The sequence below is a fragment of the Bactrocera oleae genome, chromosome 6 (genome assembly GCF_042242935.1).
Source record: "Bactrocera oleae isolate idBacOlea1 chromosome 6, idBacOlea1, whole genome shotgun sequence".
NCBI classification, from domain to species: domain Eukaryota; kingdom Metazoa; phylum Arthropoda; class Insecta; order Diptera; family Tephritidae; genus Bactrocera; species Bactrocera oleae.
The window spans coordinates 61,932,051-61,948,159 of NC_091540.1; the positions used below are offsets into that span (position 1 = coordinate 61,932,051).

The 16,109-nt window shown below is 32.0% G+C and overlaps 3 protein-coding genes across 3 annotated transcripts; 1 reads left to right on the plus strand and 2 right to left on the minus strand.

The window, feature by feature from the left end:
• Positions 1-8,923: 8,923 nt before the first annotated feature.
• Positions 8,924-9,611, minus strand: LOC106627972 (uncharacterized). The gene is made up of 2 exons (XM_014248315.3): positions 9,531-9,611; positions 8,924-9,314 (listed from the first exon to the last, which is right to left on the minus strand). Exons 1-2 carry the CDS (start codon positions 9,546-9,548, stop codon positions 9,150-9,152), a joined length of 183 nt encoding a protein of 60 aa, XP_014103790.1. The 5' UTR covers positions 9,549-9,611; the 3' UTR covers positions 8,924-9,149.
• A 4,106-nt stretch (positions 9,612-13,717) lies between these two features.
• On the plus strand, positions 13,718-16,066 carry Yod1 (Yod1 deubiquitinase). The gene is made up of 2 exons (XM_014248282.3): positions 13,718-14,697; positions 14,760-16,066. Exons 1-2 carry the CDS (start codon positions 13,888-13,890, stop codon positions 14,970-14,972), a joined length of 1,023 nt encoding a protein of 340 aa, XP_014103757.1. The 5' UTR covers positions 13,718-13,887; the 3' UTR covers positions 14,973-16,066.
• On the minus strand, positions 15,359-16,064 carry LOC106627944 (protein Asterix). The gene is made up of 3 exons (XM_014248283.3): positions 15,857-16,064; positions 15,680-15,795; positions 15,359-15,615 (listed from the first exon to the last, which is right to left on the minus strand). Exons 1-3 carry the CDS (start codon positions 15,975-15,977, stop codon positions 15,520-15,522), a joined length of 333 nt encoding a protein of 110 aa, XP_014103758.1. The 5' UTR covers positions 15,978-16,064; the 3' UTR covers positions 15,359-15,519.
• Positions 16,067-16,109: the final 43 nt, after the last annotated feature.

Genomic DNA, 16,109 nt, shown 5'->3' on the forward strand with positions numbered 1-16,109 from the left:
CCGTAAACAATTATTGAGATATTTAAAAAGTATACATAATACAGTGAAACCTCAACTTGCGGATAAGCGATCCCCTCTCTTAACCGGAACAAAATTTTGGGTTTTCAGAATAAATTCCACTATAACAACTGGACACTCACAAGACCGGACGTGGACCATTTTTTCACTATTTTTTATTTTAATTACCTTTCGTAAGCGGACGCGCCTCTCTCGATAGCGAACAAGAAAATTGAATAGTCTTATATGCGTACAACGAAGATCAATAATTGAAATAAAGGTTAAGTAACTAAACCAAACCATAAAATCTATGTATGAGTTATATGAGCACATACACACATATTCTGAAGCACTAAACAACGATACTCACACTTCTTTAATGAGTCTGAAAATACGTGGTCTAGAAACTGGCAAGGTAGATCTACGTGCCGACGCGAACCTTATCATTCACTAACATTTCTATCGAGTGTGTGACTTTTTCAAGTTTAGGTATAAAAGTCGCCCGGTCCAAAAGTGGAGAACAAAGTGGAGGGGTATCCTCCGTGGTAGCCGTTTTCGGGGTATCTGGGCGAGGCTCAACTAAAGCCATTCGCCACCAAGAGGGAAGAGTCAACGCACACAATATCTAAAAATAAGAATCGAAACACTGACCAACATTGATTTTCCATTTTTTTATAATCCGCGGACATCATCTCTTTCACACGCTGCCAAAACAAAACTACGAGTCAGATTCAGCTGAAATTTTTAAAGTAATCGTCTACGAGAATGTACGACAGTAAATTAGCATTAAGGTCCCATCGAGCTGTGAGGCCTATACTTATCGGACCGACCAATTTTGCTTTGAAATTTATTAACCGGATTCAAGTGATGCAAATATGGAAGAAAATGGCTGCAAATAAATTGAATTTATTTTAACATTATATTCTAGCAGAGCCCAAAACCCTAACACAGTATGAAAAAATAAATACATTTAACTGTAGATAAATAGAGGTGGAATACTGTAGTGGGCTCTATAACTTGTTACGTACCTTCAGCAATCTACATGCGATATTTAATATCTACTTAATGAGAACTGTTATTACAGTTGCCAGACTCTTAAAATGGAAATCATGGACTAATATATTATTATTATTAAAAAGAAAACAATTTGTTAGATTTTTATAAATATTCTAGACAAAATAAATAGATGACAGCACTGCTATATGATTGGCTGAGTTTAATTTTTAAATAGATGGTATGCATTTTGTTTTCCGTCGATATGTACTGGCTTTCACAAGTTCTAAACTGTCTACAGATTTTATAAGACACTTTTTGATGTCCAAAATTGGTTTGAAAAATATCATAAAAGAAATAATAAAATTCATTAATTTGAAAATTATTATTAATTATATAATTAGCATCATGATGAGTGCTTAAATAGCGAGATGTTTAAGTACTGATAATAATTAAGTAATGTCTGATTGCACGCTAGTCAAAATACATTTTTGACTAAATTATTATGATTACAATAACTTATAATTTAACTACTTATTAAGTAGTGACTGTGGAGTAATTGGCGGAAAAAAACATTCATGAATATGAACGTGGTAGTCTCCGCTACTACTGACCAAATTTTGAAATTCTTTTTACTGTTTGAATCGTAACATGGCCTGAGTGCCATGGGCTTATTTTGGGCAAAATATATTTTCAATAATTAATTACACTACATGTAATGGAAGTCGGCAAAAATTTTTAAATATGGGTTGCCCTGAAGCTATAATACACTGACATATATAAAAGATTCCTTACAAGCACTAAATTTCAGATTTGAACAATTTCTTCGGAGATTGCTTGGACAATAACCCATGCCAAATTTTGTGCCGATATATCGTCAAATGAAAAGGGTTTCCATGCTATATGCTATAGTGGTCCGATATTGGCAGCTCCGACAAATGAGCAGCTTCTTGGGGAGAAAAGGTGCAAAATTTTAGATAGATATTTCAAAAACTCAAAAACTCAGGAACTAGTTCCTGTATCTTCAGACAGATGAACAGACGGGCAATGCTAAAGCATTCAGCTCGACATGCTAATCGTTTATATATTATAATATAATATATACTTTCCAAGGTGTCCGACATGCTAATCGTTTATATATTATAATATAATATATACTTTCCAAGGTGTCCGACGTTTCCTTCTAGGTGTTACAAACTTCGTGGCAAACTTAATATACCCTATTCATGGTATATAGGGTAATAATTGGAAGGTAAAATATTCTAATGAACAATTTCCTAATATTCCACATCAAAAATTATTATTGTAACCGGTAATAACCGATTTGAAGCAGACAAAACTATGTAACTTTGAAAATTTCGAAAAATTTCAATTTTTTTTAATTCACATGACTACAAACATGTTTTATATTCTAATCTCTTCTTTTAAGAGCTTCAAAGATGAATGACCTAAAAGGAATCATGAAATATTTATGGTATATGTATATAACTTATTATTATACAAATAAAATTATTCATACACATACATACGTACCTACTTTAACTCAAAAAACGCCTAACTACAATAAACCCAATTTTTATTAATTTCCTTAATATGATTAAATTTTAATTGTTAAAAGTTGTTAAGTTTTCAGCCATATTAAAATGTTATTTTTAAATCAAAATTTCTTTGCGCTCAACATATTTAAAATCTTACGAGAATTTCGTAATCCAATGACAATCAATCATAAATAATGCAAAACCAGTAAATGTCATCATTTTGTTACCAGATGCAATCAGTAAATGTCATCACTTTGTTACCAGATGCGAGTATTGAAAGTAAACACACATCGTTTTTACTAGAAATTTAATAGGCTTATATACACATTTATACATAGGTATAACATAACAGTAATCGTACCAGGCAAATGTTATCAAAAATCATTAAGAAATTATTTAACCTACTCTTTAAATCCATCGGCATCGATTATTTTCTCATGCAAATTGATAAGAGCAAACAATAGGGTGCAAATAATGTCTGCACCGGCAAGTGCTGGCTAGTCGGACTCAAGTTGCCTTGTAAGTCCATTAGCTAATTTTGAGGTAAGAATCGCATGATTGCACTCGACCAACAAGATCAATCATTTAAAAAACCAAATAGGAATTGATTTTCAAATAAATGTACATCTATATGCAGATATACTTATATGTTTATGTACATACGACTATATTTGTGTGCATAAGAAATAACAGTACATATGCATTAATATGCGTATAGTCAGCATACTTTTGTTTACTAAAGTAATTCATGACACTCTTAATCAAACTCATAAAGCTAACACCTTGAAATCCATGAACAATTTTAATTAAATAAGACAAAACCAGCCACGGAGATGTAGCAATTCTTTCAAAATATATAGCTGTAGATTTAATATAGAATGCATAAACCAACATATTAGCAGTACTAATTAGCTTTTATTTAATTAAACTTAATATTTATGTTTATTCAATACTTTTTCTTTATACTACAATATTTTCAGCAAAAATAAGGTATGCATATATATTTGTAAACAGATATGAGCTTTTAAGCTAAACAAATTTGCTAAAGCTATTAAAATTAAACAAGGATATAAATATTTTAAAATAGAGCATCTGTTCGAAAAGTTCTCGAAAATGCATTACCTTATCAATATTATGGCATACATATATCTAACCCTTCCCGCGAAAATAACGTAAGCGACATTTTGTCAGTTTTGTTTTTTTATACAATTATTTTAACAATTATCAAACGCATCAACACCAAAAATCACATAGTTTTTCGTTAGAGTTGGAAGTTTTTAGTATTCGATTACGTCTGAGTGTTGTACCGACTGAGGCAAATTCAAAGCAGCCGAGATATCGGGAGCATCAATTATGTTGTTAACAACTTTGTAGAAGAAACTGAGATCAGCAACCTGTCGACGTGCAGATTTCATCAGTGGAGTAGGTGTGACTTGAAGATGACAATTTATAGGCCAGTGACTTGCAAAATTTGCGTTGGACCTTCTCCACTTTGTATATCATTACATTTGAGAAAGGGGACCAGATAACCGAACCCATATTCAAGAACAGATAGAACCAAAGATTGAAAAAGTCTAGTCAGGGTGTAGGTGTAGCTGCTGAAATCTATCTAAATATTTTTGGAAAATACTCTCAATTTCATTAGCCGGTGACAGGTTATGGGGTAGTTTGCCATCATCAGATTTCCGGAGGTCTTCACATGTCTTGACGCTAATATCATTGAAATAGGGGGTGCAGTTCCAGACAGACTCTTTTCTCTTTATCCTAATGGCCGTAGCTTCAAACTCTTTAGGTGTGAGCTTATATAGTATCAGAAACAAATACCGCGAAATTGTATACAACTTAAGTTATTTATATGTTTCTTTATTTATTTTAGCTATTATGGCATATGTATATTGTTTTTCATCCAAAATTTGGCTAAATCATATTTTTATTTTCTCTCATCAATTTAGTACCCTCAACCCTCATGTATCACGCAACAGCTTTTCACAAAAACGTTTTTTTGGGGGGAAGCCGCCATTTTTAAAAAAATCTAAATTTGAGCTAATCCTTCGATCATTTCTTATTCTCTTCTATAATGATAATAACTTTGATTTCTCAATTTGAGATAATTATAGGGAGACAAATCTTTATCACCGCCAGACACATTTTTCGAAGGTCATTCTAGAGATCGGCTACGGGATCAAGAAAATCCAATTTTTTTCAAAATTATAATAATTCTTACAAATGAAAGATATGTGCGCAAAATCAGGGATTTGTTTACTTTGCTTTGGGTTTGCCACAAATTGCAGATATTTCTTTGTAATCGAGCTAAATAATCCACTTTAAAAATGGTACAGTGAAATTGTTTCGCAAACATATTATAAAAGGCGCGGTGTGTCAACCTATGAGCTCATCCGTTCATCAGTACTCACTTAGGTATATACTTGTACATACATACATACATAGCTATTATATTTATGTGTATATGATGATGTACAACGATGTAAGTTGTTGACCGATTGACCAAATTTCATTCAATTTTGCCTCTTCGACGATCATTGCAATATTATATGACACACATACAAACGACTACTTTAAAACTTGTACTTGCCCACAATTACCGCGTACATAAATGTACTTACAGCAGACATATATACCCAGATACTTGTATACATGTAAAAACAAATGCCTCATCTCAGACACCTACATTTATATGCGTAAAAGCAACTACTAATCTGGGCTTATACTTATAAATCGGTAAATATGAAGTATGTATATGTATATAGGTACATATATCCATTGTAATTTGTCTGGTTTTGCATTTATTGTTGACACTTCTTCTTCTTCTATCTACAAAACTTATTTAACAGTAAAATGCAGTTAACAATTTATTTTATTATATTAAGCTCAGCAGCACATATTTACATACATACATTGTTTAATGTAGATATACTTTTTCAACATTTGCTTATACACTTGGGTGGAGTGCAATTTATTTATATATTTTTTATTTATTTTGTTGGATTTCCATTTGTTTATATTATCAGCAGTTTGGTACTAAACGACTTTGCCTTTTTCACTTTTGCTTTTAATATATCATTTGAGGCATAACGACAGTTTAAACTTTATTTTTCGGCCGAAGATCCATCGTGTCATCGATATTGTTCATCGAAATGTTCGAAACGTCCGATGGTGTAATTTACGTGTAGATACGAGTATATTATTTAGTTATACTAAGTAGTTGGCGGTCATTAACGATACCCTTTCTGTAATATCAGCGCATATAAAAGCCCTGATAGTCTCTGCAGTAGCCACAGTCAGTTGTGAATTGAACCACTGAGGTAACCAAAAATTGCAGTTCAACGTATTTAACCACATTTGAAGAAGAAGTGAAAATCATCAATTGATTAAAATGAAATTCTTGGCTTTGGTATGTTGCAATCAGCGATAGTTGGTTAAAAAAAGTTAAAAAAGTGATATTTCTTAAATTAAAACTAAAATTTAAAATTAAAAAAATAAAATTTAAGTTTTGAGTGAAAGCATAAAAAATTACATGAGTAAAATAATTTTGGATGGTGAATTTGACATCATATGCAAATATTAATTTTTATGAGAAGTAATAAATTATAAAAATCTCACCAGAAAGAAGGCTGAAAGGAACACATAAAACCAATTTTGAGCCGAACTAGAAAATTAAAACCTCTTTGAGCATTTATAATATTTTTTTTTTTTTGGATATTGGAACATTGGAGTAAAATAATTTCGGATCGTGAATTTAACATTATATATAAATAATAATATTGATTAGCTCTACGACCTAATCTAAATATTAGATACCAGTAGTTAGTGTTATTAATTTTTGTGACAAGAAATTAACCATTATTCAATATCCAGGAATGGAAAGCTGAAAGGATAAGATAAGAAAAGAAAATGGAAACATTTTTTTTTTGCTTTAATCACACTTATATTGAATATTGGAAAATAGCTTTTTATATGTTCGAAAATACTGAAAATATATTCAAGCCTTAACCACTTCGTGAACGCAAAATTATGTCGCGGTTGGAACTTTAACGAAATTAAATTTATTTAATTGTTTAGATTCGTCAAAATACTACTATATTGTTTCAAGGATTTAAGAAAAGATAAAGATATTTTTTGCGATTTTAATCTGAAACTTATAGTTTTCTAAAATTTAAATCATGTATTAAAAATAAATGGGAATAATAATTCACTTTTTTGGAATTTATTTCGTTCAAACTCCAAGCCAAAGCAGGAATAGTTAATAGGAACTATTCCAAGATTTACTTTTTTCGGCATTCTTTCCGAATTGATACGATATAGATACGATCTAATTGTAATTAGTTTAGCAGTCTAATTGAATATTACTCTGTATACAAACTAAAGTTAGTAGTTCTTTCAGCCTGTTCATGAAACCATACCATATCTACTTGATAGTCAGAAAAACCCCGATTTTCGTGAATTTTTTTTTAAGAGACATTTTAGTTAATAAATAAAAAAATAATGTACATTTACAGAATTTAAAGTATTTTAAAAATTGTTGATCAATTTCAAAAAGCCGATCTCCAAGAGCACCCCAAAACAATTTGTCTAGAGCGGAGGAAGTTTTTTATGCTTAAAATTATCTCAAATCCAAAAACCAAAAAAAAAAAGTTAATATAATAGATTAATACCGGTAATGATCGAAGGACTAGTCAAAATTTTGTTTTTTTTTTTAATTTTATTTGTTGTGAAAAAATTTACACTTCATAGTGTATTGAAAAATTTAAAGTGTATTGAAAAATTTAAATTGTAAAAATCCATTTCGCAAAAAAACAAAGTTACAAAAAATTTTTAAAAAATTTAATCAACGTAAAGTAACAAAGAAGGAGGAAATTAATATTTTATCAATAGTGGAAATCTATAAAAACAAATCCTAAAATTTCTTTCGATATTAGAATTTTTTAAGATATTTTGAAAAATATTTTAGAGATTTTGAAATGTGTCTTTTTTTATGAATTTTAGGCATTGTTGGTGTGTTTGCTGATGGTTGCGCTGGTAGCAGCCGCACCCGCTGAAGAATCCCTGCCGGGTGATCTTTACGATCAGGATGAGCAAGGGCGGCAAAACTTCTTCAAACTGAAGAAGATCAAGAAGCTGCTTTTGGGTTAACTATAAAGCATATCCATATGTACCTATATACAAGCACATACCTCGCATGTGCTGAAATTCTTATTTTAGTTGTTATCACTTCAATGTGTTCATAGTTATTTTTACAATTGGTTTTTTATTATAATTTGTTTAGCAACTAATTTTCATACGTAGACGCTGTTAGAAGACCGCATAAGCTCATCTTTTTATTTGTACAAAATAAGGAAATTCTTATTGTAAATATTCAACATGCATACAATCATGGTTCTGTAAATATTGATTATCAATAAATATAACAAAAATGGAAAAACAAATTTTGACAGACAATTAATGTAAAGGTGTTAAGTTCAGGCCAAAAAGCGCTTAAGCGGATATTTGGATATTTGTGTGAAACAGGTTTGTTAAGAATAAAAATTTTCGATTTTGATGGGTGTACATAAAGTTCGTTATGGGTTCAAATTTTGCTTAGAAATAATTTGCATAAATTTTATTTTTACTTTTTTTATTTACAAGAATTTTATATGTAAATGAAGAATTTTGTAAAATCGTTTGTATAATATCAGAGTTTAAACAGGTTAACCCTAAAATTTTGATAAAGAATAGCTTCTATATCAACAAGAAAATTTTAATAAACCGGTTTCAATATTGCTTTCCTAGATATTCTTCTATTAACAGAAATGGAAAGATTTGCAAAATGGTATAAATAGGCAAACATTTACACTTCCCTTCGAATATTAATTAATGGGTTTTTGCATACATTTCACTACCCTAGTTTTTTTGTTAGTGTTATTAAGAGTTTTTTATTCTAAATTCTAGCGATTATTTTAGAAAATCACCTGACAAGGATACCCGAGCGCGTTTGGAAATAAAAATTGTATAAATTTGATTTTTTCCTAATTTTTTTAGTAAAACGTATCAAAATTTATTTTAAGTTAAGGTCAGCAGGCAAGGTCAAGCCCGTGAGTACCGTTTTGAATTTTTTTTTTTTTTTGCTTTGAAAAAATATCTGCTTTTCATATATATTTTTTTTTAACTTGAAGTTCTAACTTATGAATAAGCAAATGTAGAAAATATACTCATATCATATGAGTATATGTAAATACAGCAATTGATTGTTGTTGTAGCTACATTGCATAGCAAAAAACCGATAAAAAAAGTTCATAAATATAGAAAAGGCTATATATACATATACATATATAAACATATATATAAACGTACATACATACGCACTTAAAATTATATTATTTATAATTAGTAAAAACACATTTAGTTATATAAACAAATAAATGTATTTTATTATTTTTTATCTTATAAATAACAAATTATTGAGAGTATTTGAAGTTATGAACTGATATTTTCTTATAGATTTTTTTTTGCTTAGAGTTATCATAAATTTTTAAATAAACATCGTGAAAATACGACGTTTATGGGTATAGTATGACTGAATTTTTTTTTAATATCGGTATATGATGATACTGCATGTCGATGGAATTAACCCAAGAACAACAATTTCTTAAGCAACTTCAATTTCAATAGAACGCTTTTGTCGTCGGTGGCTTCGATAGTGTCGTGAGCACCCTCAATGCCTTCGGGAATGGCCTCTTCTACGGGCACGGCGCTGACAGCCATGAAGAGCGCGCAGCAAACAAAGATGGCCTAAATGAGTTTTAAAACAATTGAAAAAAGATTTATTAGATATGTTCAAAGTTTTTAATTTTTTTTTTTTTAATTTTTAAAGACTCTTTTTTTTTGTATAATATATAAAACATATATTTTTTGAATTTTTTATTTTTCTTTAATTATTTTAATTTTTTTAACACATAAATTTAACTTGTACTTTAATTTTTGTAATTTTCTTAATTTTACACGCACCAATAGCAGGAATTTCATCTTGTAGTAATTTATTTTGTCGAAATTTCTTTAACTCGAAACCGCGTAGATCCAATAGTGAACGTTAACTGATATTCAGTTTAAACTTAGTACTACTATTTATACCTAGCCTAGTTACGTATGCGGCCGGCGTTGACTGCTGGCAGCGACGCTACAGCGGCCGGCTCAACGAGGAACGCAAAAATCTGCGGCACCCACCCTAGCAATGAACGCGCGGTATGTACGTACCAAAACCTATGTACTTATATGTATATAGCTATAGACGTAAATGTATGATATGCGTACTATTTTCATAGATTTAAATCATGTTGGGGGTGCCATTAATCTTTTAACACTTTTGAGCTTTTTGTTGCTTCTTCTTTCTCTGTGTTGCAGTTAGTAATCGTCAACGCCTATTCAATTGTCAACTTTGTATTTGGTTATTGTTTATAGTCTAAACATTTTTTTTACGCAACGAACTAATTCCTTTGTGTTTTGTTTGCCCGTGAAATCACGTACGCACACGTTGATACACATATTTTTATATACTTGCAAATAACTTATCGTCAATATATGTATCAAAATTTAATTTATTTGCATATTAGCATCTTAGCAAAGATATTTGACTTCTAAATTTATGTATAAAATCGCATATGCAGAAAATGTTCTACGGATCATTCTATGTGTAAAACTGGTTTCGAGCCAGCGATTAGGCAAAGTTGTTCTAAATGATCCGTAAAACATTTTCGGTAAATGAGATTTTCTCATTTTATCGGCGCCCTACAAAACGACCCGCTTTAATGTTCATAAATAGAGCCATAAAATTAATTCTTAAAAATCATTACTTAAATCTACACAACATAGTAAGCTCACATTTTGAAGAATATTTTTTTTATTGTTTACAAAAGTTATTAAACTCATTGAAAAAGACAACAATCTGGAAATGCAAACTATCATGAATGCGAAATGATAACCATAAAAGAAGTAGAAGTGAAAGATTATGGAAGAATATTTTTTAAGACATAATAATCTTTGATACAGAGAAAATTACTACTATGTACATAGTGGGATTTTACTGCTATGTAATGGGATAACATGGACAGTAAACAGTTTAAGTTCCATCTCTGTTTTTGGAGCAGAACACCATTTAATTAAATGGGGAGTATAAGTTGTCCTTACGAAATCAAGGTAGGTCCCAACAGGGTGCTCACTTGGACAGCTTAAATTGCCGGTACCAAAAACTCCTATATAATTGATCATAAGACCCTCATAAATCGACAAAGCGTTTTGAGTCTTTCATAAATTTGTTAAGGCGGCTACCAGATGTAACCAAGTTATGAAAAAAATTCAAATTTTGTATCAATATGAGTAGCACAAGCGATGCATAACATGGGGTACCTTCAGAAGCCAGGCCGCAGCTGGACGGTATCCAGTAAAGTTGTCATCATCAAAATCACACGGTTGAATGTACACAAGACATTGGAGAAGTGATATATTACATTCGTGTAGATATAGTGTCAGAAAGCAATGTAGATTGGGCGACAAGTAGTTTCAAGCCTTCAAATCGTCGGAACCTGAGCTACATAAAAGTCTTTATAGTAACAATTCTTAAAGGAGCGCTGCAATTAAACTATATTCCCACGTTATGGATGAAAGTCAAAGAAATGTATATACTAAAGGCGGGCAAAGGCTCACATACAAGTCCAAAGCATTTCAGACCGATTTGTCTTTCCTCATTCCTCCTTAAAAAAACTCTCAGTTTCGCAGCATGCGTATTCTAAAGGAAAATCCACCGAAACAGCACTAAGCTCAGTGGTAGCAGAGATTAATAAATCTATGGAGGTAAAAGAATACACCCTCGTAGTCTTCCTAGACATAGAAGACACTTTCCATAACATACAGTCTAACGCCATACTGAGCGCGCTAAAAGATTTGGGCATCTCTGAACCTCTCGGGAAATCGACTGAACAGGGCATTCTACTTGGAATACTAATTTTAGACAGAACGCTTTCAAGGAAACCAAACTTAAACGGTAGGGTAAAGAAAGCTGTACTGCACATTACACCTCTAAAAGGATTGTGGGACAAAATGGTGATTAACGCTACGGGTAACTTATTGGCTCTAGACAGCAGTCGAAGGCCGATTATGACATACGATATATTGGTATGATAGCCAATAATGAAAAAAAATAGGCAGAAAGGCGCATAGAAACCATACAAAAAGCAGCTAGTATATGCATCAGTGAAGACCTTGGGCCAACGCCAAGTCAGGCACTAAACGTCATTTTACATTAGGGAGTTCTCCCTATAAGTCGCCTGTAATTTGTTCCACTGACTTTCGTAATCTTATAGAATTGAACCTAAGTTAGGTCCCCAATATTGTCTTCCCTTCCAGAGAAGAGTGGGCAAGAGACGAGATGAACAGGGACGCAGGGATAAGCACGGATGGGTCTAAATTCGATAATAGGGTGGGAGGTGGTGTCTTTTCAGCAAAATTAGATGCCAAATCGTCTTCCGTCTACGAGACCACTGAAGTGCCTTACAAGCGAAGATCACAGCAATTAAAGGGGGCCTTCTTGTTCTGACAAAGAGTGTGCTCACTACAAGGAACAAGGAATCACTAAAGTCTCTTAGTGTTTCGTCAAAGGTGAAATAATGCCTTGATCTCTTGTGGACCTATCATCATATTTCACGATAAATCTGCAATGGAATCCAGGAGTATTGGTATTCTTGGTAACTCTGAAGCATATGAATACAATTCGACTCTAGAAAAGAGGGAATTTATATAACTCTGGCTACTTGTAGATATTTAATGGAAAAACATGTTATAAACATAACTGAGGCTTGCTGGAGGCAATCCATAACTTGCTCAACATGCAGGCAAACATGACATGAATGGAATATAGGCCACATAAGAACTCTAATAGGTCATGCCAGCAGACTAGAAAATATTGACTTAGTAGAAGCTGACAGGATGTGGAAGTAGAGGAGACTATAAAACAACTTCTATGCGAATGCTAAGCTTTATATAGGAAACAAATCGCAACTATCGTGAGGGGATTTTAGTCCTATTGGCCTAGGTACCTACCTTTAATATGAGTAGTTTCTATTTTATATCGCTTTTTCCTTTTCCTTACGTTATTTTGCATTTTAGGTGACGGTATGTGTATATTATATTAATATGTTTATACATATGAAATGTAATATACATGTATTCCAACCGAAAATAAATCCATACAAAACATTGAAAATCGTTTCTAATATGAGTCGTAGGCACCATAAAATGGTGTTATAAATATACAAGTACATACATATAGTATATGTACATATCTGAGTAAACATTTACACACACATACAATTAAACCTCTTATTTATAAACAAATGCTCCTAAAATTGCGAATTCACTGATCTCAAGCAGGCAATCGTGTGCATACACACCTAAATCATACACATCTAGGCGACTTGATTTCACTTTTCATTCAAAAATCAAATTCAAATTGTTTAGCATGGTAGTAATTAGTATATTTAAACAAAGGCGCAGCGATGATATTGAAGATAATATTATATTTCAGTTGCCATTGTATTTCAGGTCGTCGTCACTTCAGGTTGTGCATTAAGTAACGAGCATTTATGCATTGAATCCGCGAAATAATTCAAAAGGAGATGTGAACACAAAAATACAAATATTCCAAGTCATTGCTGATAATAAAAAATGTTATTACTTACCAAAAGGCTGGAATGTAAATAAATGCTCTTTTATTCTATGAAGAAAATCGACACAGTGTTTGTAAGTAGCAAAATCACACATTTAAATCAAATAAAATGGAATATATGCCCTTCTTTTATTAAAATTCTTTCAAAAACCACAATGCTGTGGGAAATTCTTATTCAAGCTTATTTAAATTAGCAACATATGATTTGACGGCCATTTCCTGTCAAACAATCGATTTCCGAGTATTACATTGAACATACCATCAGTACGATTTGATACACAAGTTGCAGAGAGCAAATTATATAACTACAATAAGATAACACATTCAGATTTGAAATATACCAGTTCTTCCATGTAAAAGTAATGCAAACAAATAAAATATATAATATATATAAATATTTTAATAAATATAACACTTTTCATCACTTTAAACGCTTCGTTATAACTCTCCAAATATTTAGATTCTTGACATTTCTTCAGTGTATCTCAATCTAAAATGGCAACACTTGTTTAGTCCAGAGAAGAAAAGTAAAATCAGCATAAATCCAGAAAATTTTCTTTATTTTTCCAATTACAACAAAATTACCTCATTGCTAAATACTAAACGTTAAACTGAAAAACTTAAAAAATTCTAAATAATCGTGTAAAAATGACTGGCTCGTTTAGTGTTAAAATAAAATCGAAGAAAGGCCAATTCATTGTGAAGGACTTGACTGCTAAAACAACAATTGGCGAATTGAAAGTAAAAGTTTCACAATTAACTGAAGTCAAGGAACCACAGTTGCACATACTCGCTGGTTTTCCACCTCGTCCATTAGATTTATCGCAAAATGCACATTCTATATCCACGATAGGAGTTAGCAGTGGTGAAACATTAATTGTCGAAGAGAAACCAGCAAATACAGCCGATTATTGTTTAGAAGATGACGAAGCCCTTGCACGTAGATTACAAGCCGAAGAAGAGGAAGAGCAACTACGTCAAGTAGTCGCAGAAGCTACAAGGACAGAAGGTGCCAATGGGCCACAAGCACCCGTTGAGCTACCTAGTGGTTCGAGCGGAAATTTTAATGGAATTTTACTCAAAAAGGTTGTGCCGGCAGATAATTCTTGCCTTTTTACAAGCATACGTTTTGTACTAAATGGCAAAGTCGACAATGAAGGCAGTGAAATGATGCGACATATTATTGCTCAAGTTGTATCTGCTGATCCACAAGAATTTAACGACGCTGTTTTGGGCAAGTCAAACTCTGAATATTGCGCATGGATACAAAAACCTGATTCGTGGGGAGGTGCAATTGAAGTTTCAATACTCTCCAACTATTATGGCATAGAGATCGACGTTGTAGATATACAAAATGCAATTATTAATCGTTTCGGTGAGGATAAAAATTATGGACTACGGGTCTTCCTACTTTTCGATGGTATACATTACGATCCCTTATACATGGAAACAGTAGTAGTGAGTAATAAGCTTTGTACCGATCGACATATTTTATTTATTTAATATTTTATTAATTTCAGGGCGGTGCACCTGCTACTATATTTCCAATCGAGGAATTGGGAGTGTATCATCAAGCGGAGCAGTTAGCTAACGAAGCTAAATCATCAAGACAATTTACCAATGTTGATAAATTTTCTCTGCGTTGCTTGCAGTGCGATGTTATGTTGGTTGGTCAAGTGCAGGCACAACAACATGCAAAGTCGACCGGTCATACTAATTTTGGGGAAATTTAATACGCCGTAATATTTAGTTCGCTCTATTTCTTCGCTTTCTTCGTATTCGCCTATTACGTACTCACATCCTAAGACTCACAGATTGAATAAAATTATCTAAGAGAGACCAGAGGCAAACGAAGGGTTGTCCGGTTTTCTTATCATTTTCACAAAATTGTCATCATAGCTGCGTTAGAACTTCACATCGCATGACATTACTTATTTTTTTAAAGAAATTGTTAATTTATAGATATTTGTTAACCCAGTTTAAATCGGCAAAATAATAATATTTTGAACGTTTTATAAAACGCTAAGCTAATCAAAAAAGTAGCAAAAATTTGCTTCAAGCCAGAATTTTAAGTATATTTAAGATGTTTAAAAATAGTTTGAAATTAATAACAAATTACTCTGGATTGCAAATATGTAATACCCAAATGTATTTATGCTTTATTTAACTAAAAATCGTTATTTTTCGCAGCATCAAACGGTTTTATATATTCATGACAATTTTTATTCATATATATATGAAAGTAAGCTTATAGAAGGAATGCTATTCCGCTACAATTCACTATGGAGCAGGTACCCATGGTGGTGTCATCGGTGCAGGATTTTGTAAATATGACATAACTACCGCACTAACTGATAACATAAAAGATGAGAGCACCTGGGCAAAGAAAGAAAGACACCATGAGCACAAGTCTGCTGATTTAATCTTTATATTTTAGTACCTGTTTTGCGTCATCACTGACCCTTGAACTAGCGAAACTAATACAAGAACAATATAAAGCGAACCAGGCACACCATTTAAGCTTCATCATCAGTCCACACATTGAGAATATCATGCCTAAAAAATACAAGCTTTGTTGCAATTGCATATATATATAAATATTGCTTGTAAGTAATACCCAAAATATTCATATAATCAGGCATAAGATCTTCGCTGGAATTTCCCGCTTGACCTTGGTTTTGTGGGGCCTTATAGCGGTTGACCTTTTCTTTACGGCGTGGATCCACTTGCATGCTCATTTTATCTCATTTATTAAAATTAATTCTTGTGTTGTTACAAATAGGTTAATCACTCGAACATATAGTCGTTGTCAAATAAAAGTAATAAATGAAGTATAAGCAGAGACACAAACCGATTATTTAAAACCAATG

Excerpts from the sequence above, each read along its gene's own strand:
- Yod1 (XM_014248282.3), top strand. The coding sequence starts at position 13,888 with ATGACTGGCTCGTTTAGTGTTAAAATAAAATCGAAGAAAGGCCAATTC. Across the intron at positions 14,698-14,759 it reads TATACATGGAAACAGTAGTA|GGCGGTGCACCTGCTACTAT; the intron begins GTGAGTAATAAG and ends TATTAATTTCAG.
- LOC106627944 (XM_014248283.3), bottom strand. The coding sequence starts at position 15,977 with ATGAGCATGCAAGTGGATCCACGCCGTAAAGAAAAGGTCAACCGCTAT. Across the intron at positions 15,796-15,856 it reads TGATTATATGAATATTTTGG|GCATGATATTCTCAATGTGT; the intron begins GTATTACTTACA and ends TGTATTTTTTAG. Across the intron at positions 15,616-15,679 it reads TCAGTGATGACGCAAAACAG|GTGCTCTCATCTTTTATGTT; the intron begins GTACTAAAATAT and ends TTCTTTGCCCAG.